We start from the raw sequence: 26,733 nt of genomic DNA, 5'->3' as shown, positions 1-26,733 counted from the left end.
ACATAGTACACCAACATGAATTCTTTAATAAACATTTCACTTACTCTGGACGTCCTCAGTAGGAACATTACAACTGACCTGTAAATAAAACTGATAGAAACAGCAACAACTCATGTGCAGTTGTTGGGTAGTCAATATGCATACTCAACAGCTCAAAAATACCACTAATTCTGAAGCAACATACACACAAGGGGGAGAGAGGGACAGGTGCTTGCACCTTAGTTTCACACATATTGAACACCAGTCTTAAATTTCACTTTTAGTAAATACAAGTTATTCTTACCTAGAATCTGAAGGAAGCATGAAATGTGGCCGCTGTAAATTCGGTCTGAAGCCCGAGAAATTACCTCGGAACAACTGGAAAATAATATTTAAAGTTGTTATTGAACTTAAACAGAAAGAAGACTAAAGCATCAAAAACAACTATACTACAGTAATAGCAATAAAATCTAAATATCTTCCTTACTCACATCTTCAAAATATTCATATTAAGTATCTTTGTGTTATATACCAATTTCACTCCATAGTAGTTTAATGAAGTCCAACTCGAATTATCAGGATGACTCAGGACAGGATGCAATTGGATAAATCATGTAAACATGTCATTTCTTATATACGAAAAATGTGTATACATACTACTGTCATACAAATTTAATGATTGCAAAACAATGTTGCTTAGATTTTGTATAGTACTGTACTTACATGCAATGTCAATTCTTGAACATATCAGTCAGTCAGTCATTTTGCTGTCTTCAATCATTTTCATGCAGCCAAGCCTCACATCCGGTTGATGGTGAGCAGCTGTATATTATAACACACAGACTGCCGCTCCATCCATGCTATGGCAATGTCAAGACACGCAAACACCTCAGCAGCTGAGGGTACCACATCCAGTTCAGTGACAATGTCATCATCCTGGTATCAGTTTCTTCTCTCACACTTTCAATGATTTCCTTGTCACTGAAAATTTGGAAGCCTGGGTCCTCAGAACCGGAAGCAAGCCGATCACCTATAATCTCTGCACTGCAATCTGAACATCCATGAATTTTCAGAAGTATCAAAAAGATGTCCTCAAGTGATATTTTGTTCTCTGGCACTTCTCTTTCTTCCTCTTCCTTTCCATGTCTTTTCTTTCCATCTTTCTATGCCTCATCTTCAATTGAAATGCCTTTCAATTTATTCCAAGCTCTTTTTAATGTTGTCGACTTCACCAAATTCCATGCTTCTGCCATCATGTAAGACCAGTCTTTTAAATTCAATTTTGGGCAATGAGGCACACTGCCTTCTTCATTTCCATCTTCTATCAAAAGCTTCCTCAACAGATGTCTTCTATAAAGTTGCTTCATAATTTCCATAACTGATTGGTCCACTGGCTGCAGCAAATGCTGTCACATTTGGTAGCATGAAGACTGTTTTGAAACCTCCGTTTTCTTTACCTGGAAGGCTTTCTGATGGGAGAGTGGGTGCATTGTCCAGAATTACCACCACCACCACCACAATTGTCTTGTATTTTTTTACTTCAAGTCTGAAAATTGAATCTTACCACTCACAAAACAAAGTAGCAGTCATTCAGGCCTTTTGCTGATTCTTGTAAATTATGCCATTTTTTTAACATTTTTAAGTCCCAAAGGTTTTTTCGAGTTTCCTGTCAACAGAAGAGGCATTTTGTGGATTTCTGTAGAGTTGGTACAGTAACATAGTCTTTACTACCCTTATGGCCCAGAGAACTAATTTCTCTTTTAAACACTAAAGTTGTTTCAGGCAAAGCCTTCATAAAAGGCCTTTCTCAGCCGTGCTGTATAAATATTCAGGGCCATAAGATTCTGCTTCAGTTTTGAGCTTTTCAACAAAATTTTCTGCAAATTTTGGTCTCCTGATAGTTTTTCACCACTTAAATCCAACTCATGAATACCATGTCTTGGCCTGAAATTCTGTAGCCAGCTATTACTCACTTTAAATGAAGTGAAACTGCCAATTTTCTCAGTTAAATGTTTTGCTTTTTCACACACAATCGGCCCTTGAGAGGATTTCCCAATGCTCGCTGCCACAAAAATCGCTTGTATATTGGCTCTTCCCCTTAGTTTTCTTCTGTTTCCATCACTCTTCTTGTCAAACTCCCATCTTCATTCTCAAGGGCAAACACACAGTTTAAATTGAACGACTTTTGATGTCTGACACTGTTGATATCCCCACACTTAAACTCTTAGTTAACTGCTTACCACTCATGTCTGTCTAATTGTTCACGGACTTATTTTGTCTGATCATGATAAGACAATGTGTTTCCCATTAGAAGATATGTCACACAGTAAATTAAAACACATGCACAAAACAAAAGACAGGGAAGACAGAATTTATAGCAAGAAATCAGCGTATAAGTTACGGTCACAATAGGCACCACACAAACAACAATGCATATACTTCAATGTGGGTACTGTACCCATTGTTCACTGGAAGAAATTGATAATCTGAACAAAAGAAATTTGCTCCAACAGAGTTAGCCTGAAGATGAAACTCACGAAAGATGGGTTCGGAGGTCTGAAGGTTGCCATGTGCAGTGGCATGACACCACCTCCAGCAGGTGTGCTTCCTCCTGAGCCTCCAGGGCCTCCCGGGGCCAAGCCCCCACCCAGGGCAGCACAGGGGCCCAAGCTGCTCCTTGGCATCCCATCCTCCATCCCTGCAAGAGAATCACATAAGTATGTACACTTGAAACATGAGAAAACCAGGTACAGATTTTGGATTTTTTTGGAACACAGTATGACAGAGAAAAAATTCAAGCATTTTACTGATGACCCAGAGTTGTTTTGGTCATCACCCCTCAGGCTGGTGCAACCTTGCAATTCTTTACTTCAACCATTGCTCCAATTACAGTTCAACATTGGCTCGTATCAACTGAACCAATTCCCGCACCTCTGTTCAGTATATTCTGCATTAGACAGTTTTTCTAGTTGACTCAAAACTGGGTATCTTCATTCCTTACCTGATCAATCCATCTCATCTTCCAGTCTTCTGTGTCATCACATTTCAAAAGACGTCTATTTTATTTCTATCTTTTTCACTGCCCATATTTCGCACCTACACAGTGTTATGTTCCAGATAATATTTCCGGGAAACTTTTTCTGTCTTGAAGGTCTATTTTGGGGTATTACTAGTTGTTCTTTTTATAGAAACTCTTTTTTTTTGCCTTACATATCTCCTACATCTTCCATCTCTATCTATTCTATTGCCCAGATAGCAAAGTTCCAGTGTGAGGCAAAAACGTAGTTTATAAAGTGACATAGCACAGATAAACATGCTGTTAAGTGTCTCTGTTATCATCAGATGGGTTCTGGGAATCCCATGATTTAGTCCTAAAGCACATACAAAATTTTTGTGCACATCAAATCCTGTTTCAGATGTAAAATTAGTTTTGTACCATTTCAAATCATGTAAGTAAACTGTCAAAGTTTTACTGACCCATAAAGTCCTTCTCCAATTGATTTGGGCTTGTGAACATATTCATGCTTTTTTATGCTCAGAGAGAAGGAGACAGTGCTAGTGGGGAGGGATAAAGAGAAGGAGAAAGTGGAAGTGGGTGAGAGCCAGTGATAATGAGAGACAGAGTCTGTGACAATGATAGAGAGAGAGAGAGAGAGAGAGAGAGAGAGAGAGAGAGAGAGAGAGAGAGAGAGCAGTAGTGGGAAGGAAAAATGAGATAGCAGCAGTAAGAGACAGGGACAGTGAGAGGCGACAGTATTAATATGAGAGAACGAAGGAGATTGACACTGTGAGACAGGAGACAGTGACAGTGAGACAATAAGAGATAACAATGAGTTGAGCTGAATGAGTGAGAATGGGCAACTTTATGGACATGAGCAACTTACAGTGGTGGACTAGAGGGTGCGAGCGAGTTACAGATAGTGGAGCTTGTGGGAGTGATAGGTGAGCTGCAAAAGACTGAGTATGTTCACATACCAAAATTTTTCAGTAAATATAAAATGAGCTGAGGAAGGTACAATGAGGTGGTTGGTATGCCACTTTTCAGTCAGTCTCTTAAAACAGGAGCATTTTTCCGCTGGTACTTTCCTAACTCACTTTCTCTAAGTTTTGCTGCACAATTTGTCACATGTAACATCATGTCTGTGCAATAAACCAGAGGTGACTACATATTTTAGTTTGGCTATCTGTGTGCATGAGAGACCTTTGGCTCTAGTAACAAACTGTGCGATTCCCTGAAGTAATGGCACAGTTTCTACATTCTGATCTCCACCTATCACCCAAAACCTAAACCCTATTGCCATTATTTCCTCTATTCCTGAACAAAACACTGTGTTATAAGATGTGTTTCACATTTCAACTACTACTACTACTACTACTACTAATAATAATAATACTAATACTACTACTACTACTACTACTACTACTACTACTACTACTACTAATAATAATAATAATAATAATAATAATAATAATAATAATAATTGCAATGTTTTGAAAACAAACTGCCTAAGAGCCTGACAACACTAGATGATGCAATAAAGAAATTAAACAACTTTTGATCTGATTTTTGGTATGAATTAAAGAAGTGACAGCTGCAATCACACAACACACTGCAGCTCACCTTTTCCTGTTCTCCCTTGTCACTTTATTAACACTGCATGGCATGGCAGAATTGAAAAAACTGAAGGAAAACAGAATGTAGTCTGCATATCTTCAGTTCAGACAACTACAGATTTTGACCTAGATGGATAACTGCGGAGTTAAACTGAAGGTGGGTCACCCCCTTAAGATGACAAAGCATAAAATTTCTCCTTTTTCTAATGCAGAATGGCAGTGGGTTTCAGAATTCAGAAATGCCTCATTTTATGGCATATACAACACACAGAAAATGGCGTAAAATCAGATTTATTTGCCATGCAGAAGAGTTCAATGTTCAGATTTCTCTAAGAGATCACAAATAATTGCCAGCTTCTGCTGAATCTCAAGTTTATGCAATCAACTGGCATGCTTTGACCTACTGGCAACATTTACTGTGACATCAGGTCATGTGATCCACACGAGATCTGCACTTGAGAAAAATTATCAACTGCGAACTATGTCCTACCTATTTGTAACAAGAATAAGTAGTAAATTACTGACTTTTCTAGCAGTTTACTGTAACTTGGTAATATTAGGAACTGGTTTTCAGTTACCAAACTATTTCCTTAACGCAGGGTTTTTTGGAATTTAATCTCAGTAACATTGTTAGTTTATTGCAATTTCACCTTGCAATTTCACCAAGACTAACTGAAATATTCCGTAACACTTTCACAGTTTTCACACTGCTTCGGATTTTCCTACAGTGCTACTGATGACTGTACGCGTCCTGAGCAGCAGACCCTTCCCTGCTGTGGACAAGTTACTGCCATATCTTCATGAATAAGAAAGGTTTCAAATATTTATCATCCAAGATATGTGCCTGTTTGCATGCTATCATTTGCAAATAAGCTCGTTTTGATATCTTGGACTGTTTATTAACTATGATGTGTTTTGACTAAATGATTCATGATGCGCAGGTATGGAAATCGGCATGGCGCACACGAACATCCACGTGATATTAAAATCGAGAATTTGAGAAAGTAAGATACTGTTCTGTTCTCAATTTTCAATAAAATTCCAATATCTCTTCTGCACTTCCCACACTGCAGTGTACGAGCTAAAATCAACCATTTGCAAAGTTTAGAAAATGTTTTACCTCTGCAAAGTCTTTAAAATTTTGTGCAATGTTTTATGTAATTTTATGCAGTGCAGCAACTATGACACATAATGGAACAAAAATTCAGAGCTATATTGAGCAAAGATATCAGCCTCTAAAATGTGCAAAAGCCAATTTTTTCACTTAATCATTTTCTTAAAATTGGATGTCAAGTATTTCATAGCAGCCAGAACACCATCACTCAGCATGGGGAGCAGTATAGCCATAACAAAGCCAAGCTCAGCACGGAATACAGAGAGCACTTCTGTAGCAGAGAAAGTGTTAATAGTTGGTTCATTAATATGAGTTTTTATGGTATGTTTCAGTCCACAAACTTATAATTTATTTTTGAAATTTTATATATTTGTGATTACAGCTACCACTGTTTCAGTTGTTTGTTTATGACACTCCACACAGTGGTTAACAGCAAACTTACACTTTACGAGACATATACAGTTAAAAAAGATAAATACGTCTTCAGATAGACTGTAGTAACAGTTGCCAGGTTTGTACACTTGAGCGAGTGCATGTGTGAATATGTGAAATACCTAATGTGATCTTAACTCCTCATTGTAACATAAACCATACTTAAAATGTTGCAAAGAGTAATTAGTATGCCAGAAGTATTGCAACATGTTGGGTCTTCATGTCTGAGAAGAAAGACACACATCAGGGGACTGGATCCCATTCGAAGATGTTTAAGTACACTACATTAAGTCCAGTTGGTTGAAAGGAGGTCCCTTATACTGATAGTAAATTGTTATTCAACACATCAAGCCACTCTTCCTTCCATTTAATTGTTATGCACACAGATGCATAATGCAGTGCATCACATTGAGTAGCACACATGCCTCCTTCGTTGCGTTATCAGGTAACTCAATACCACACAAACAGGGTGCAATCAGAAATTAGTAGGACTGATTTTATTACAAATTATTTATTTTATGTATCAGTACAAACACTTAATAGTCTTCGAAGTAAGACCCTTGGGCTCTGAACCACCAAGTATAACGTATATCTGCCGATCCATGAACACCTGTTAGTCACTGGCCGGAATGCTGTTCAGAGTCTGTTACAGATGCTTGGACATCTTCGATGGGTCAAAAAGCATTGTCCCTTCATGTCTATTTCAGGTGAGCGAAAAGAAAGAAGTCCACCAGAGCCATGTATGGGATGTAGGCGGGGTGAGGCAATATGGCAACGTCATACTGAGCCAGCTGGTCCCATACTAACAGCATGGTATGGCATGTCGCATTGTTGTGGTGGAGCTTCCAGGAATGGGTGAGGTTTGGTAACATGCAGCGGACTCATTTTCACAGCCCCTACAGCACTCCAACATGAAAGTGTGCATTCGCAGTTTGCCCAGGGGCTATGAACTCCATGTGGATGACGCCACAATGATTTAAAAAACCAGCAGCACAGTTTTTATGGACCAGAACCATGATTTTCACCTTGGTCTTGCCCATCCAGTGCTTTTTTTAACAAGGAGACTTTCTTTTGTACCATTTTGAACCTTGGTATTTTGTCTCCAGGTTGTACTGTTAACACCATATTTCATCTCCGTTAAATACAGTATTGAGAAAATCTGGGTCTCCTTGAACACAGTTCAGAATTTCTATTGAAGTTTGTATGTAATTCACTTTTTGTTCACCAGTCAAGAATCTTGGCACAAACTTCGCGCAAATTTTCCTCATCGCCAAATCGTCTGTTATGATGGTTTGAGTGGTTCATAAAAAAGACTTAACTGCTCACATCTCAGACAAATCAATGACTGATGATCAGAGTCCAGAACACTTTTATCACATTTTTGTTGACCTTTGATGTTAAGGGTGAGCAGCTCATGGGTTATAAGTGATGAGTTCTCCCCCCTCCAGGAACAACCTGTGCCACTAAAAATACACTTTAGCAGCTCATAAGGCCTGCTTGAACATATCGAAGGTTTCTGTGGTACTTTTTCTGCGTTTGAAACCAAACTTCATGATGTAGCGGTGCTCAAGATTCTGTTACATGGTGCGCAGGACAACAACTTCACAGTGGTTCATGAGAGAAAGTGTGCCCATCCTCCACGGGCCCGCATACAACTGCAGAGGGTTGCATTCTGTTCACGACTATCTTCAAACTCACTGGAGAGAGAGAAATTCTGAGGACGCTGTTTTGCAAAATGATGAAACAGCCAACAGTGTCCCCTCACCAGTGCATATTACATTAAAATTATGGTGGTCATTTAGAACCTTAAAAAAACTGTTCTTAAAAACATGGTCTTGAGTGAACTGTTTGTTGTACTCCAAAAGTCTGAAATTATCATGAGCTTCATCAACACCGAGGATGGTGCTTTCGCCAACCCTGCATCAGAGTGTTAATACAAGACATATCTGCATCCTTTAAATGTTACCATACTCTTATACTGAACAGTCTTTATACTCATGAGGCCTATTCTCTAATTGTAACCCAATTCTTCCCTCTTTTTGTTTAACACTTGCATCAACATATAATTCTTGCTTTCATTCAAACATGTCACAAAACATTACTAGAATGTAAATTATATTATTTATTATAGTTTGGACTTCAATGCTGAGAACACAGTGCACAAATGCTAAGTGAATAATGAACACGTTGCTAAAAAAACAGTAACAAAAATTCATATGTGAAGAATTTAGCTCATGTGATGAGAGCCTTACAGAATTGCACAACTGAAACAAAAAGTTATACCTTGGGATGGTACATGAACTAGGGGGCCCAGGACAGCAGCAGCCTGGAGAGCACCACTTGCTGCCCCGCCACTTGGGATCTGGGCTGATGGCGGGCCAGATTTCCGGCTTCCTCCTTGTATCCAGCTTCCTTCCGCTGGGGGACAGTGAAATTGAAAATGCCAACAGTTTCTATATAATCAGTTCACTTAATTTCACTTCCAGAAGACAGTATGACCAAACTTACTTTGAGGTCGCAAACTGGGTCCTGGACCATACTGTGTATCGGATGCTCCTTTTGCAACTGCAGTGGGTTGACCTTCGCCACTGGACAACTTGGGAAATTCTTGTTGGAACTGAGGTGACTGATGAGCAAGAAAGCTTGGAGGATGTACATTGCTTTCTGCATTTCCTGCCATAATGCTGCTCCATGACTTGTCTGTGTGTACTATGGGCTGAAAAAAAATTGAAAGTTATAAATTCACTGTAGCCATGAAACACACACACACACACACACACACACACACACACACACACACACACACACACACACACACACACACACACAGAGAGAGAGAGAGAGAGAGAGAGAGAGAGAGAGAGAGAGAGAGAGAAGGATGGGGGGGGGTTACACTCATAAATGAAAATACCATATTTCAGTGTAAGTTATTTCATTACTACTTGTTGTAACGACACTATAATCCAAGTACATACAAAACTATTGTAGATTAGATTGGGGGGGGGGGGGGTTTACACTCATAAATGAAAATACCATATTTCAGTGTAAGTTATTTCATTACTACTTGTTGTAACGACACTATAATCCAAGTACATACAAAACTATTGTAGATTAATCTTATGCTCTGCAGTAGTGTACAAAGGGCTCAACTTCATGCCACTGCATTTCATAACACATCTTTTCTAGGTAACATTCCTTGGGCTGTAGCTAAGCTATATTTTATTTCCTTTCTCTAAGCAAAGTAGAAGAGAACTGTAGGCCAAAAGAAGTTTTGAGGCAACAGTTTTCAGGCAGAGGTACAGGTTCAAGTCTTAATTAGACGATACGTCAAGAAAAGTTTCAATACTCTACATCTACTCCAAATCTGAAGTATGGATAGCAACTGCACCCAAAATACAACGCACACTATTTTATCATGGAACATTTGAAAATTTTGGTTAATAAACTTTGCCACAGTTTTTGTTAGCGCAAAGATACTAAGGAGCCAATATTGTTGACTTTATGCTGGCTTCAAACTTTTTTTCTTTTTCCAAGATAACAATCTACATCTACATATATACTCCACAAGCCACTGCATGATGCACGGCGGCGGGTACCTTGTAGCACTATTAGTAATTTCCTTTCCTGTACCACTCGCGAGTAGAGTAAGGGGGGAAAAAACTAATGTCTACACCTCCGTACAAGCCTTAATTTTTCTTATCTTCATAGTTCATACACAAAATTTACATTGGTGGCAGTAGAATCAATCTACAATCAACTTCAAATGCCACTTCTTTATATTTTCTCAATAGTGTTCCTCAGAAAGAACTTGGCCTCCTTTCCAGAGATTCCCATTTAAGTTCCCCAAGCATTTCCGTAACACTTGTTTCTTGTTTGAACCTACTGGTAACAAATACAGCAGCTAGCTTCTGGACCACTTCAATGTCTTCCTTAACCTGACACTGTGGGAATCCCAAACACACAAGTATTACTCATTCTTGAGTCACACCAGTGTTCTATATGCAGTGTTCTTTTCTAGAATTGTCCCAATAAACCATAGTCGGCCATTCCCCTTCCCTACTACTATCCTTATGAGCGTGTTCCACTTCGTATCACTTTCCCATGTTACATCTAGGTATATAATCAAAGAGACTGTGTCAAGCAGCACAGTACTAATACATTATTTTTGCCCCTACAATCTACATTAACGTGCATTTTCCTATAATTAGAGTAATTCATCATACAAAATAGAAATTTTATCAAGGTGATCTTTCCAGCATTCTACAGTCACTCAATGATTACACCTTCCCAGTACACCACAGTGAATCAGCAAACAACAAAACTCACCCAGTGACCATATCATGTACCTCTATAGAGAATAAGAGCAGTACAATCACATTCCACTGGGGCAATCCTGTTGTCTCTGATGAACATTCGCTGTCGATGACAACATACTGGGTTCTATTACTTAAGAAGCTTCGACCCCCTCTCTCATCTGGGAACCTATTCCGTATGCTTGTATCTTAGTCAACAGTATACCACCCTGCAGTGGGGCACAGTCACAAATGCTTTTTGAAAATCTAGAAATGGAAATCTGCCTGCTGTCCTTATTAATCCATGGGTCACAGAATATCACGAGGAAAAAAACGGTCAGCCGAGTTTCGCATGAGTGACACTTTTTAAGACAGTGCTGATTTGTGGACAGAAGCTTTTTCCGGTCACAGAAATTTATTGTATTTGAACAGAGTATGGTCAAAAATTCTACAGCAATCCTCCATTAAGGATACAGAGCTATTATCTTGTGGGTCTATACTTTTTACCTTTCTTAAATACAGAGGTCAACTGTTCTTTTTTTCCAGTTGTTTGGGACTTTGCACTGGGCAAGAGATTTGAGCTAAATGCAAGCCAAGTAAGGGGCCAATGCCGTAGAGTACTCTCTGTGAAACCGAATTCAGATTCCACTCATACCTGTGCCTATTACTATGTATCCCACACAGGAGTCTGTGTGATGGTCAAATGATTCAATGTTTGTATGATCCCCCTGCATGAACGATATCTTAAATGTGAAATTTAAAACTTCCCAGCTATCCATTCGTTGGGTTCTATTGTCACACTAGACTTGTCGACAAGTGACTCGATGGAAGCCTTCAATCCAATTAGAGATTTTATGCAGGATTAGAATTTTCTCATGTTTTCAGCAAGATCTTCTGCTAAGGTACAACAATGATAGTAGCTGTATGCTTCGCACATGTAAACTTTTTACACATGCACGCGTGCGCACACACGCACGCACGAACTTCTACTAACTTTTGCCTGTCATTTGTGCATTCTTCTTTGAACCAAGAGTGCAACAGCCTCTGCTTCCTTAGCATTTTACAGAATTTGTTACTAAACTGCAGTGGATCTTTTCCATCTTTAATCCACTTATTTGGCACATACTTCTCCAGAATCTTATTTACAATCCATTTAAACATTACCCATAATTCCCATACATCCATAAGCAGTGGAACAAAATTATGCCTATTCATTGTCTAAGTGGGATGCTATCACCTGCTCATCTGTTCTTTCGATCAAAAATACTTTCCTGGTCTTTTTGACGGATTTATTAGCCTAAGTGACCATCATCACTATGATGACATCTTTATCACCAATCCCTGACTGTATACTGACCCCTTGATAACATGAAGTCTGCTTGTGGCTACAGGGTCAAACATTTCCATTGTGTCCAGATAACTTCATAGTCAGACTCAATTTCAATCTCGATTCAGTCAATATTTTTGTTGGCTGAAATAACCCCCCCCCCCCCCTCCCCTCCTACTGAGTCTAATCTGCTAATACGTCTTTTCAATATACATTCCCTGCTTCGTGAAATATTTCAGAGTTTTCAATTTTGGGTTTTAGTCAGGTCTCGGCTCCTAGTACAATTTAAGCCATTAACTTTCCTGGACATCAGTATATTTAGGAACTCTTAAGAACACTTCTACAATTTAATGTTAAAATTTTAACAGACAAGTGTCTTTACCTCATACACAATCTAATTTCACTCCCTGTATATCAACTGACAAGCATTCATCAGGCGACCTCAAACTACTGCCTGGTGTGCATATCATAAATACTCCGCTACCTGAGTAGCTGCTTCCTCTGTGTAGTGTAGCCTTGAACTATCAAGTTGAGTCCTACAATTCTCCATGCCGTAACTCTGGTCCAGAAATCTGCAGCCAAGAGCATTACAGAATCAATTTAGTCTTCGATGAAACTCTACACTTGGCTGCAAACCAAAGGACCCCCACTATTCTCAATACACATACACAAGAAGCATCCAGTGAATGATATACTGTAACAGTATGATTTTCTCATGGATCAAGCCACTGCTGAACACTCATCATCTCATCATTTGCAATGTGGGGAAGCTGGCAAGCAACATTCCACTGAATATTATTCTGAGCAAACCATATCGATGGCCCAAGGTGTCTTAGCAGCAGCAATGATGGTTTTCTTTTAAGACTGATCTTAGTCACATGTGCAAGAAATCAACAAGCACGACCAAGTGTTTCCTTCTAATTTTAACTGATTCGAATGATACAAATCAGAAACATTTATTACTTCTGATCTCTGAATGATGGCAACTGCACTGTGTTCAAAAGTTCTTCCATAACAATGAAACATGAATATTCACACTTATTACATTCAAAAGGTCCACAGCAAACTTGCTTACTTCGGCACAGCACACCCAATGCTACCTGGTGCTTTTGTGTATTTTAACATTTACAGCCCTGTGTCCATCAAACTTAACTAAACACACCTTTATAATCACGTGATTTTTGGTTGCACAATAGAAAGAGGTGATCACTTCACTCAAATATCACTGTTCCACAACCAGCTGCAGTGAAATGATTACCTTGCTCCGATTTAATTTCTACTTTGCAAGATTTAATCTCACTGATTAAACAAAAATATTATCATCACCCAAAACATAAGTGGTTCACACTACTGACTGATGCTGTCAAATCTGTTGCTAGCTCATGGTATTCTAAGTGCAAGCAACATAAATTGTCTTATACAATCTCTCAAAGTTTTAACTGAATTAAGGTTAGCGTGGAAGAAATTATGTTTGCCTGTTTAATTCCTCATGCTCACCAGAACTGTAACAATAATAACATAAAGCCACAGCAAAGCGAAGTAAGGAGAAATAGTCCAAAAGTTCGAGCCAATCTTTCTTATCAACTTTAATGGCATTAGTAAATACACGTGTTTGTGTATTTTGCTTCCTTCCCAGGACCTCTCGTGGGTTTCGATCAACATGAAAGAGGAATCGGTGATGGACCCCAAGCTGAGGGCAGATATTCACACACCCCTACAGTAAATGGTCAGAAATGATTTCAGTGACTTATTTTCAATGTTGACTACTGTGATGTGACACACTGATTTACAGGAATACTGTGGTACTTCATGAAGTTTTATTTATTAATGGTGAGACTGGTTAAAGTTAGCAATGTGAACATTGTCAGAATTGATCAAAGTGGCTAATCTGAACAAGAGTCATTGTTGGAACTGTCAAAGGACGAAGGAAGACTATGTTCTTCATTTTATGAACTACAACAAACAAAAGTAAAACAGCACACTATCTCATCATAGTTAGCCATTGTTCCCTACTGCAGGAGACAGTGAAAGGACTTCATGATTGGCACAGGGTAAAAATCAGTTTTTATCTGTAACACTGAAATAACCCTTACTTGACATGTCCAATAACCACATTTCTATATGTAGATTAAGGTAGGGTGGGGTTACTGTCGCTGCTTTTGCTTTCGTTGTTATATACTTAGTAAGTCATCTATGCCTACAACCATTATGACAATAGTTTTCAGTGTTTTTTAAGCCTGATGTTTGTCATTAATACGGTGTATTAACATACCATCCCTCAGACTATTTGACATCACTCACTCAAAATCATACACTGTGATTGCAAATTGTGTTCATAATTTTTTCTATTTTGGAATATATTTTTAATTTGGATTTTTATGTTTTTATAATTTGGACCCACCATATTGTGTTAGATTCCCTCCCTCCCTCCCCCCCCCCCTCTCTCTCTCTCTCTCTCTCTCTCTCTCTCTCTCTCCCCCCCCTCCCACCACCCACCCTCCCTACTTGCTAATTCTGCTAGTATCTCTCAGTGAGGATAACACACTGAGTTGCACATATACTCCCTGGTTTTATGACAATTGTTATGAAGAATTTTGGTATTTATGTAAAAGTGCTTTTTACTGTAAATGTTTCACATGGTTTGGAAAATCAGGCTCGTGGCTTCTACTCGGGTTTCGAGTGCTCTGATCTGGCATCTACATGGTACTGGTATCATGTGAACGTTACTGAAACTGTTTCAACATTTTCGAAGAACTACACTCACGTGTTTAAAAATGCAGGACTGATGTGTGGTACACCAGTTTTCACATTGCTTGTTTTGCTTACAGCAATTTTTCCAATATAGATGTCTAAGTTTTTGACTGATACAGAGACAGAGAAGCTTTTGAATGACCTATCTGAAGCTCTGGACCTAAAAGGGGCTTCTGAGACAAAGACTCAGAACCAAATTATTTAAACATTAAATTTTCACAACATGTTTGAAACTATGTACATTGTTCGTGTCCCTTCTACACTAGCAACAAACATTCCTATATTTTTATTTAAATAAAATAGAAAGAAACTTCCACATGGGAAAAATATATTAAAAACAAAGATTCCAAGACTTACCAAGCGGGAAAGCGCCGGCAGACAGGCACATGAACAAAACACACAAACACACACACAGAATTACGAGCTTTCGCAACTGGCAGTTGCTTCGTCAGGAAAGAGGGAAGGAGAGGGAAAAATGAAAGGATGTGGGTTTTAAGGGAGAGGGTAAGGAGTCATTCCAATCCCAGGAGCGGAAAGACTTCCCTTAGGGGAAAAAAAGGACAGGTGTACACTCGCACACACACACACACACACACACACACACACACACACACACACACACACATATCCATCCGCACATACACAGACACAAGCAGACATATATATTTTTATTTGCATCATCTGCAACACTGAAGCTAGCAGCAAACATTTCATGTTGTGTATTCACAATTTGTACTACACTATGTCCAGCAAAGAGGCTGAATTAACGATAAGTAGTACTGCGTATGTAATACTCGGAGAAATATAAACAGACTAAGACATAGTGGTCATGTTGGATAAAAAATGTATTATGATAGGTTGTATGAGCTGAATGTGGAAGACATACCTGCTGTTTTTAACTGCATTATGTCATATCGACTTAATATTCTGACACACTGTTTAAAAGGAAGAGAGAAACTAAAGCATTTTCTGTTAAATAGGGACCTGTTTTTCTGTCTTCAGTTTTTGAAATAGGAGATTCCTTTCAAACCCTGGTAAATGGAAGTGTCAAGTGACTAGGGCCTCCATCGGGTAGACTGTTCGCCAGGTGCAAGTCCTTCGATTTGACGCTACTTCGGCGACTTGCGCGTTGATGGGGATGCAATGATGATGATTAGGACAATGCAACACGCAGTTCCTGAGTGAAGAAAATCTCTGACCCAGCCGTGTGTGTGTGTGTGTGTGTTTCAAGGCCAGCTATATCTCAAATATTTCCTGCATTTTGTGAAGGATTATGCAAAAGTAATTTAATTATTAAATGACATTGAAGTATGTTTTATAGTACTCTAACACATTAATACATAAAATCAAGTAATTTTTATTACCACCACCTGCCACCTCACCTCTTCTACGGTAATGTCGCAAAATCTACTCCTCCGTCATATACTCTTTCACCCAAGACTTTTTGCTCTCATATACTTCAGTTCCATCTCAAAAAGAGAACCTAATATAATTTTTACAGTGTTAGTAGAGACCTCATTTTTTTGTGTGTGTGTCACTGGTGCTTGTGTTAAGCACAGCACCAGTTTTCTTGATGGAGTCCTGTTTTAACTTGGAATTGTTATAGTTTGTACTTCACATATTTTACTGGCACTCCTCTGCCTCAGAGTCTTAAGATCAAATGTCTACTGTCTTGACACAGCAACATATATTTCAACGTATCACTCTCCACGAGACAACACATTTATTTTATCCATTCTGGTTTGAGAACACCGCAGCTGTGTAAAAGACAACACAATTACTACAGTCTGATACATGAAGTCAGCCTTAACACAAATAAATATTAGCACTGTACAGTGACATTTAGCAGCAGCAGACGTAAAACAACGTTTCCTTTAATCTCTACAGACAACCACAAACAGCCATTTTCATGTTTGCAAGATATTGTAACAACTGGCAATCTAGCAGTTACTAAAAACAATGTTGAGGGCATCGATACAAAACATGTTTCAACCTCAGCGTAAACACGGCATTATCCTTCCATTGTTTTACATTATTTTGCTTGTGAAATGTGCTGAGTCACATTTCCACTGTGTTTACAGACAAAACTCAATCTCCATTAGTGGATAATTTACAATAACTGACCCCAAGTGTCTGGGTATATATTAGTGGACTTAAATACATAGTGTGTCCAATCTTCCTGTTTATGACAGCTTGACCTCTGCTTTGAACTTTTCAGTTAGGTGTATGAAGGTCTGTGGAGGAATGGCAGCCCAATCTTCCTTGATAGCTGAAACTATAGAAGGTAGTGATAATGGACATTGGGGTCAAGAGTGAAGTCGAAGTTCTAATTCATCACAAAGGTGCTCTATTGGGTTCAGGTTGGGACTCTGGGCATGAAGTGCACTTTAGGGATTTTACTGTCAACGAACTACTAGCTTAGAAACCCCGTTTTATGACAGATTGCACTCACAGTGATAGAAACAATTGTCTACAAACTGTTCCTTTACAGGAAGCAGTACACAATGCTGTAAAATTTGTTCATATACTTCCATATTTAGTGTTTTCTTAAGCATAATAAGGGAACTAAACACCCTCTCCATACTTCACTGTTCATACTACATATGATGGCAAAAATCATTCCCCAGGCATTCACCAAATGCAAACACTTCAATCAGGCTGCCTCAGGGCATAGCCCGATTCATCACTCCAAATCACTCATTTCCAGTCTTCCACTATACAATGGCATTGTTCTTTACAGCACCTCACGAATTCTGTAGCACTGACTACAGACATGTGGTTTCTGAGGAGTTGCTTGACCATTGTCTGTGTGCAGTTTTTTTTAAAAAAAAAAAGAATGAGGTACACTGTACTAGCTGGTCCGCTGGTAGCACTTTGGAGTTTAGTAAGTGATGTCTTCCACTGATTTCATGTGATTTTGTAATGACCCTCCATAAGACTCGAACAGAAGTACATGAAGTTCTCAGTTTAGATGTGGTAATTCCACTTCAAAATTACATTACCAATGATTGACATAGAAGTTTTGCAATGTTCCTGATGGATTAGTTATTTAGGTAACATACAATCACTAGTCTATGTTCAAAGTCATTGATCTATCCTGTCCACACCATTCAATTGTTATTGCTTCTCTACTGAAAACACAACACTCCCAGAATCCTTTTATACTGTTGGGTCCACCTCTCTACACATTGAAATATAAATTCTGTGCTAAATTTGTTGTAAACGTGTTTTGTAATGTAACTACATTAAATAAAACATTTCCTTTGTCCACAATATGTTTCATCTTTGTGTGTAAATTCATGAGAGTGAATGGTGAGTACTTACAGAGGTGCTAAAAATGCTCAAGGTTTTGTGACATGCAACCTGCGAAGGACCTGGGACTCAAAGTGTTAAAGCTATTCACACATTTTTCTATATCTTGTGTTTAGTTGGGTTGTATTGTCCTTCATATTTGACATTATTTATTATTATTCAAAATATATTTACAAGCCACTTCTTTCAGTACATTAATTTGCCCTGTTGCCATTTCAAAATCTTCAGTTCATTGTTATTGTTTATCATCTGGAAAACCTAAATAGTCAATATTGACATGTCTTTTTGTCCCGAACCTTAAGCGTTTAAACAGGATCCAAAGTTTTAATTATACGCACATTCTTTGTTTCACTCCCCCTCCCCTCATAAAGCAGTTCAATGAGACTGACGAGACACTTTCACCCTGCCACTTTCTGTTTTGATTTCAGCCAGGCGTTGTGGCCATGCGGTTCTAAGCGCTTCAGTCTGGAACTGCGTTGTGACCGCTACGGCCGCAGGTTGGAATCCTGCCTCGGGCATGGATGTGTGTGATGTCTTTAGCTTGGTTAGGTTTAAGTAGTTCTAAGTTCTACGGGACTAATGACCACAGATGTTAAGTCCCATAGTGCTCAGAGCCATTTGAACCATTTTGTTTTGATTTCATAGGGTTCAGAAAAACATCTTTGGAATTTTATTTTTGACATGGTATTTATTTGTCATGGTTTCTCTTCTAAACCTTACTAATTTTTCTATTAACTCTCATTTCTGTCAGTATGTCAACTAATAAATTTGTCGTCTTAGTCTTATGCCTTTTCCAAATCTACAAAGTAGATACATACTGTGCTAGGTCTCAGGGCATAGTATCTTACTAATATTTTTCAATTTCATATTTGCTCTACTATCAACCAAACTTTTCTGTGTGTGATGATACTCTCCCAGTTTATGTTAATCTTATTGTCATAGTAATTTTAAGGTGAATAATATGAGGATCTTGTGCATTACTAGGAGTAATTAGGTACTACAATAATTATTCACCTGTGTAAAATTTACTTTCCTATACAGAGAATGAATCATGGTTAATTTTGTGTCAACTTTTAGTTCTTTTTACCATATGTTTACTGTGACTTTATGTAAAACATCTACTTCTTTAGGTGCAAGATTCTATAATTTTGTTATTATGGAACATTCTCCAGCAGTTTTTTAATCTGTTAATCATGTTGCGATCCATGGGAGGAGATTACCCAGTTGGATCTTTCGATTTATTATTTCTAATTGGTTTTTTCAAAGTGAGCAGTTTCTTAAATTATTTGACAAGGATCTCATGGTCTTCCAATTGGTGGTTGCTGCAAACTTGGAAAATGATTTGGACAAGATATCTTTATGGCAAGATAAATGGCAAATGGTCATCTGATGTCACATAACGTCTGCCTTGCTGCAAGACCCATTCAACACCTGTGTGTCTCCAATACAGTAAATGTTTGGTACATGTTTTCGGAATATACAGACACACTCCTTGTGCATGGTGAAACTCGAGGTAATGGAAGAGTTACTAGTCAGCTGTATCGCCAATGATTTCCACAATGTGGCATGCCATTGCATAAATTCTTTGCCCAATTTACACAGTGGCACTGAAAAACGGCTATCTTCACCGTGAGGAGGGTGAACTGTGGTGCTCTAAGGCTATGCCACATGCCAAAATTTGAAGATGATGTACTGCATCACACTGACAAGAAGCTGTCAACAAGTACTCAAACAGTTGCAAGTACAATGGGTATTAGCGATAGTATCGTCTTTAGATGCCCATTTCTCTCACAAAATAAGAATGAAAATAGCTTAGTTTAGAAGCAGAAATATAAAACAAAACTTTATTACATGTATAATACAAATTCTGCAAAATGCTTAAAATATTAACTACATAATTCTGAATCACTTTCATTCTTTTCCTTGTTGTTCAGTTCTTTGTACAGACCATCATCCTCTGTACCATCTAGTGCATTTGATATTCAACATTTTTTAAATGCTGGTTGCACAGTCTGATCTGGAACACATTTCCATGCATCATCAATCTGTTGGCACATTTGCAACAAACTTACATTTTACACACCCCATTGATGTCAACTATCTGTCATTTTTTGAAAGCCAATCCCTGAACATGTGTTTAATCTTGGCCGTAAAATTGACGTCATCACGTCTGCAATTGCTGCCAAGAATGTCACGCTTTCCAATAATTTTTGTTTTACTGTAGGTGTCGTATGACTTGCATATGCATTTGTGCCAGGATGATGATCCCACGCAACCATAATCCATTCCAGCACCATGTCCACTGAAAACAACCCACTTTCATTTGCTTGTACAATTAAAATTTCTGCAAACATTTCCAATTTCAGTAAAGTGCTTTGCTTTGAAACTATGAATGAAGGTAATTTATGTTCATCTGCTGTGCAAGCAAGAATGACAGACATCCATTGTTTTTCACCCACTGATGTAAGAATACTTACATCTTTCTGTCTTCTGGCATCAACTGTATAATTTGAAGGCATGTCAAAATATACAGAAGTTTGGTCGGTATCTGGCCAAGAAGGTATTGGTTTTCAATGTGCTAGCTGACTGCGAAGTGCTGAAACTCCCCAAGTGTTTCCTTATGTTTTTTTGGCAGGTTCTACACAACTCAAGTTTGCTTACAAAGTGAAAACCCTCAGCTCTTCATAAGAAGACCTATCCAGTGCAGCTAGCTTTAAAATTTTCAATTTTTTGCACTCTAGCTATGTCATGTGACTTAATTTTTAAAATTTCAGCATTCACAGGCTGGCATTTCTCATGCTGGTCCTTAAACTCATTTAAAATTACTTCAACAACATGATATTTGACACAGTTTGGATCACTAAAGGCTTTCCTGCAACTGGAACATTAAAATAATTTGTCTGACTTGCTCTCATCAATCCGCTATCACAGACTTGTAGCATGATTACAACTTTTTTCCACAAAAGAAGTAACTTCCTTCAGGCATTACCATGAAGACTCTTAACACCAAAACTTCACAATATTTGACAAAACAATGTGAGAAATCAGAATGAGCCACAGCTTTCCAACTCGTGCAAGAATCCCAACACCTCACATATTGTTGGTATTTATGTAAAGAAATTTATTTTTGTTACTACGGATATCTGAAAGGCTGCTACATTCAAAGATGAGCCATACTGAATTTTTATTTCCTGCGTGAATGATACATTAAAATTCAATGGCCAAAACAGGGGGGGGGGGGGGGGGACAGTAGATCATCATCTACTTTTTGTTGTATTTTTATTAGATCAGAAGTTTGGAGCCAGTATTTATCTTTGAGCCTGCAAGTCATGCCTGTGTAGCATTGCTTATATTTGATGGCAAAAATTTATTTGTGACAGCTCGTAGTGCCAGTTTTCATAACTTCCATTTGCTTTGCACTCTATTCTAAGCCATAGACAGGTTTTTGGATCCTGAAAACTGGAAAAAAGAGTGGAAAAGAATGGTTTAGATTTGAGTCTACACAGTACTTTCAAGTTTAGAAGCCCTAATACTTAAGAGCACAATGTCCTTACACCGTAAGGGTGTGCACATGTAGACATTCCCTACAACGTACATATCCCAAGCACCTGCTGCCTGCAAGTCATATATAATGTTACTTATACCACTATACCCAGTAACTGTGTCAAGGCTACATGAAGGAGACATCAGATGAAGTTGTTTAAGAGATCACTGAGCAAATAGATTGTTTATATCAATACATTGTCAGTAACTGCATGAAGTACTGGCTCCACAGCTGTTAACAGTTATCATAGGAAAAGCAATGGATACTTATGGTCTGCATTTGTTTTGCCATGCATGTAGCAGCAATGCATGTATGACTCAGTATTGCTGTACAGCAACAACAAATGTTGTCATAAGGATGCTTACAGTAATTGGGTTCCATATTACGAACTTTCATGCTTTCTATCCTTGAGAAGAAAAAGATTAAAACAGAATTCAATCTGCAAACATGACTATTGATAAAATCAATAACAATGCAGAAACTCACAAAAAAAGATGAAGGAGATCCAACTGATCACGAAGTATATCATCAGTCTGAAATACTTTGAGATTCATATGTAGAATACATATTTGTTCATAGACTTGTCCAGCAACATGAATTTTGTTTGTTCTAAATATGTACCTCCTCTAACCAAACTCTTCAATATACTCTTTCCTATTTTGCCACATATATAAAGCAGTAAATAATAGTATTTATATGGAAAGTATTTTCACAACTTGACAGATAAATAAGATATATGAAAAACATGCCTGAATATTCTACAGCAGCTATTGCTACTTATCATAATCATAAATGTCAATTCAAATTCAAAATCTCCGAAACTCTGCTAAACACTAAACAGTTTTGCACAAAAATGATCCCCCCCCCCCCCCCACCCACTTTTTTTTAAAATTGCAAATCTTTAAGAATGACTCTTCTTCCTTATATATATTCTTCCAATTTATAATCATTTCATGTATACTATTTTACTACACCTCAGTTTATAATCTTCCTGCTCTCATCTCTCCTTCACATAATATATTTGGGGTGTTTTAAAAGTCTGGTTTTTGCATGTCCATAAATTCACTAAAATCTCCTTTTCAATTCAAAATTTTAAGTGAGTACAATGACACCTCACTCAATAATCTAACAAAAATGAACCACACAAAACTGTTACTTCTATTCACAACCATTTTTATTGTAACAACACTTGAAAAGGCAGGAATTTCATGCAACAATAAATTGTGGCATGAATGATTGCTAATGCATGACAGAAGATAAAATTGGCAATTCAACTACTGCAACAAGCAGTATTTTCATACCATGCACAAATGATATTTCAGCATCCAAACTCAAGACAGTACTATGCTTCTGGTTAATACAGACTGCACTGTAGGGGAGAAATTGTGTGTTATAATACTAAATAGACAACATCAGAAAATGCCATCAAACCAAAATCTAAGATGATGATTGATTTGATTGTTGTACAATAGTTGTCAAGTAAAGATGGACTAGTATTTGTTAGGCCCTCTGAAATACTGATATTGTGAGCATGAAACCTCCAGCAGATATCATCTTGCTTTACCAAATGGTGTTCTAGCCACCCCCCCCCCCCCCCCCCCCTCTTCTAGTTTAAGTAACAGCTACAACTTCCATGTCTGAATAAAGTATGAGGCAGCCAGAAGAGAGTGCTTGAAATCAAACTTTTTCCATTTCACACTGCTCATGTTGTTCTTAGTAATCTGGCACAGCTGAGGTGATTATTGCCACAGTCCTAAGGAAGGCAGTATCCAATGTGCTCCATAAGCTCAGGTCATAATTTATAGAGCCTAATGACTCAAAGGTAAAATGGCACTATGGGACTTGACATCTGAGGTCATCAGTCCCCTAGAATTAGAGCTACTTAAGCCTAACCAATCTAAGGACATCACACACAGCCATGCCCGAGGCAGAATTCGAACCCACGACCGTAGCAGTCGCGCGGTTCCAGACTGTAGCGCCTAGAACCGCTCAGCCACTCCGGACTCAAAGGTAGGCTAAATATATGTTTCCATTGGTATTGCCCCAAACACAGATCATTTTACAGGAAGAGGAATCTACATAGACCCATAATGCTTGAACCCTAGAAGCAACCACTTCTTTCTTTAAATGGACTCCAGAAGACAGGCCAATTTTCCTGCTCATTTTTAAGCTTAGGTGGCAAGTGCTTTGAAAATCATATAATCCACATGTAAGCTCTGCAAGTCATAAGCTGCACATGGCTATACAAAGCACTTTTATCACACTGAGTTGTGGAACTGCAGGTGAAACACAGGCATTAAAATCAGTGTTGGTTTCCTGAAATAATGTCATCTTAGCATACCATCATAGTTTTCCTTTACTAGTACATAATAGAAATCACAGCAAGGGTATATCATCTTGAAGAGAAATAGACTATCCTGCAGAGATGGAATGATGTAGTGGAAAACTAAAAAAAACCATTAATGATAAGAAATTTGTTCACTGTAAACTATATGCTTTCCTAAAAAAATGTCAATGAATAAGGGTTATGCCACTTACAAAGGCTAACAAAGATATTCAGGTCTTCCCCAAATGTTGGACCATTCAGCTGCAACAACTGGTGAAGAGATTGAGGGAGGAAAGATTCCACCTAGCAGCTAACTAACTTGTTTTAGAGCTATACAACTCCATCTACAACATAAACAGTATTTCTTTCATTTCAGGCCATGCAACTAGTGCCTTTGCTATGATCAACAGAATACTTGAACATTATCTGTCTGGTTATCCATGCTTTACCTTTTTAGTTTTAATCTTGTATGTTCTTTAATCAAAGTGTTCTCAGTTTGAAAGAAGTGTGTACACTATTATCAATGCGAAAACCCTCAGTTAGGGTGTTATTCACAGCATGTTGGGACGTTCATGAGCATTTCTGCCTTATTTATGACTGCCTGTATGATCTACTATTAACAAATATGTACACAATGGCAACTGAAAATGACAATGTAATCAAAACAGGCTATTAGAGACAAATAGAACATTTTACTCAATAACAGTGAGACAGTGACATATTTCAATTTTTGTGGTGAATGAAATCAACTCTTCGCATTGAAAATAAAGCTACAGCGCTCCAACTATTGTATTGCGATAAATTTGGTAGCTGCATTGTAAGGTTTCTTTATCTTCTGTTAATCCTTCCTTGCTTTTACAATGAAAACCACAGCTGTGGTGCCAGTGCATTTCACCACAACACGGAAAAGCCTCAGGAAGAAGTATACAAGAGCAAATGGCTATTAATGGTAGCTGAATATTAAGTTCACAACATCTATCAATTTTTCCATGCTTAAACCACAACTGATTTCAGGCTATTACACATCCATCATCATGTGTAACAAGTTGGCGCTGTGAATCTGAGCACCACGATGGACGATATAGGATGCGGGTACCATCAGCAAGCTCTGCACTCACGATGTATCGTCACAAGCTCTGCGCTCGCTGGTGGTACCCCACGCCCTACTCTCTCCATTGCGGCACTCGGGGTCACAGTATGAGGTTAACACATCTGATGATAGGCATGTAACAGCCAGAAACTGGTCATGGTTATTGCACTGTGACAGAGGGGGCCTTACAATGAAGCAGTCTTCAACCACTTGGAATGGCAGCAGTGGCGAAGTAATACTCTGTTTAAACTTGTTATAGGACTGACACTTTGGCAGCAGCATGCAGAGGCACAGAGTAGCCACAACTTTAAAAGAACATGCGCATAACCTTACATTTACCTTCATTCGCTGAAGCTTGCAAACCACTCAATGTACAAAGACATGACTGATACTGGTGTGTCTTGGAAGAGATGCACTCAGTTTTGTCTTATTGATAGCAATAAGTCGTCATCACATTGCTATGGTGTCTATTCTTCCACACATGCATGTCCGAAAGTACACCATACCTATACAGTATATGTGCCTGAAGGTATATCTATCATTCAGCACAGATGCACAATAATGTCCAACCTCTTGCAGTAATACAATTGGGCTGCAATCAAAGAGGAATAACAGACAGAGGACACTACACTGTAGTGTGCAGCATATGGAGATTTGGGTTGGACAGGAGAAGTGTTCCGATAGCTGACATGGTTAAGGAGACGGAAATCCGGGTTCAAACACACGTCCAGCACAAATTTTCATGTGGCGTCCTCAAGTTATTTCAATGCCCTAATGCAACAAAACTCAGAAATTTCTTTCGTCATGTAAACTTGACATTGAATTTAGGCTAGCACACAATGCGAACAAAATCTTCTGACACAAGGTAACTGAAGTTAAACGCACAATGCTCCTCTCATGCATCAAAAGCTAAGTGGTCACCCCATTTGGTTTTATTATGAAAAACAGATTATGTTTATAATTACCCAGTCATATTTTCTTACCAAACTATCTGCTTATTTTCAACAAAAAAAAAAACATTAATCGAGGTGAGGAAACTTATTGCTTTGAAAGAAAGAAGAATGATCATACATGATTTACATGAGAGATTTAATTGCTTGAAGAAATTTATTCTCAGTTCTGAAGTTGACAGAGCATGAAATTTCTTTCTACATATGTCCCATATGGCTTTCTCTTATTATACAGCAGATATGCCTTCTGTACGAAATTTCTTCCCAGATGCACAAGAACATGCTCACATTTACCTCTATGGGTGACCTCCACCCCCCCCCCCCACCCCACCTCTCTCTGTGTGTGTGTGTGTGTGTGTGTGTGTGTGTGTGTGTGTGTCACACAATCTGTTTCCACAAACTGATCATACCACACTTTTGTCGTCTTTGTCTGGAGCAGACCTTTGTGACACCCCATTACGATGTGCCTTCTTACAATAATTGGCAACTGTGTTTTATAGTACCACAAGCAACACTTAGCAGGTTGCATGCCGCTATAGATCTCCACTGTTACAGCGGCCATGCTCTGTTTCTATATAAAGAAATGGAGTGACACCTGGAGATGTAGGCTTAAAACTTGAGAACACGACGGAGTTTGAAGAGCTTCCAGAGAATAATCAGTCAAGGGTTTCGAAATTATTTAGTGTTACATTTAGGTAACTAATTTAGAATAGCCCTGTACTGCGAACAGTAAGACATTTGTTCTTTATTATGATGACAGAGATCGTGAGTGAACTTCGTTTACACTCAGTTGCTGGTGGTAACTTATTAATAGTCGAAACATATGAAAATATAATTTTTCTGTGCAGATACTTAAGCTCCACACTCCAAAGATTCAGCTGAACCCACAGGTACATCGTTTTTTTGGTGACAATGGAAAGCCTCTACTGATATTACACTCATCATTATGATGTATACTTGACTGTGTCACTGTTGTTAATGGTGTGATCATTTCCTCTACCA

General features: G+C 38.4%; 1 protein-coding gene across 13 annotated transcripts in view; it reads right to left on the bottom strand.

Annotated features, from left to right (window-relative positions):
- The window catches only part of LOC126299474 (protein PRRC2C-like), a 226,870-nt gene that overhangs the window by 170,209 nt on the left and 29,928 nt on the right, over positions 1–26,733 (bottom strand). For all 13 annotated transcript variants that reach the window (XM_049991396.1, XM_049991404.1, XM_049991399.1 and 10 more), the window contains exons 5-8: positions 8,648–8,855; positions 8,423–8,557; positions 2,517–2,677; positions 284–357 (exon numbers count right to left, since the gene is read on the bottom strand). In XM_049991396.1, the coding sequence (XP_049847353.1) occupies positions 284–357; positions 2,517–2,677; positions 8,423–8,557; positions 8,648–8,855 (578 nt within the window). The remainder of the gene's footprint in view (positions 1–283; positions 358–2,516; positions 2,678–8,422; positions 8,558–8,647; positions 8,856–26,733) is intronic.

This window comes from Schistocerca gregaria, chromosome X (genome assembly GCF_023897955.1).
Source record: "Schistocerca gregaria isolate iqSchGreg1 chromosome X, iqSchGreg1.2, whole genome shotgun sequence".
Lineage (NCBI taxonomy): Eukaryota > Metazoa > Arthropoda > Insecta > Orthoptera > Acrididae > Schistocerca > Schistocerca gregaria.
This window is presented reverse-complemented; position numbering and strand designations above follow the sequence as displayed.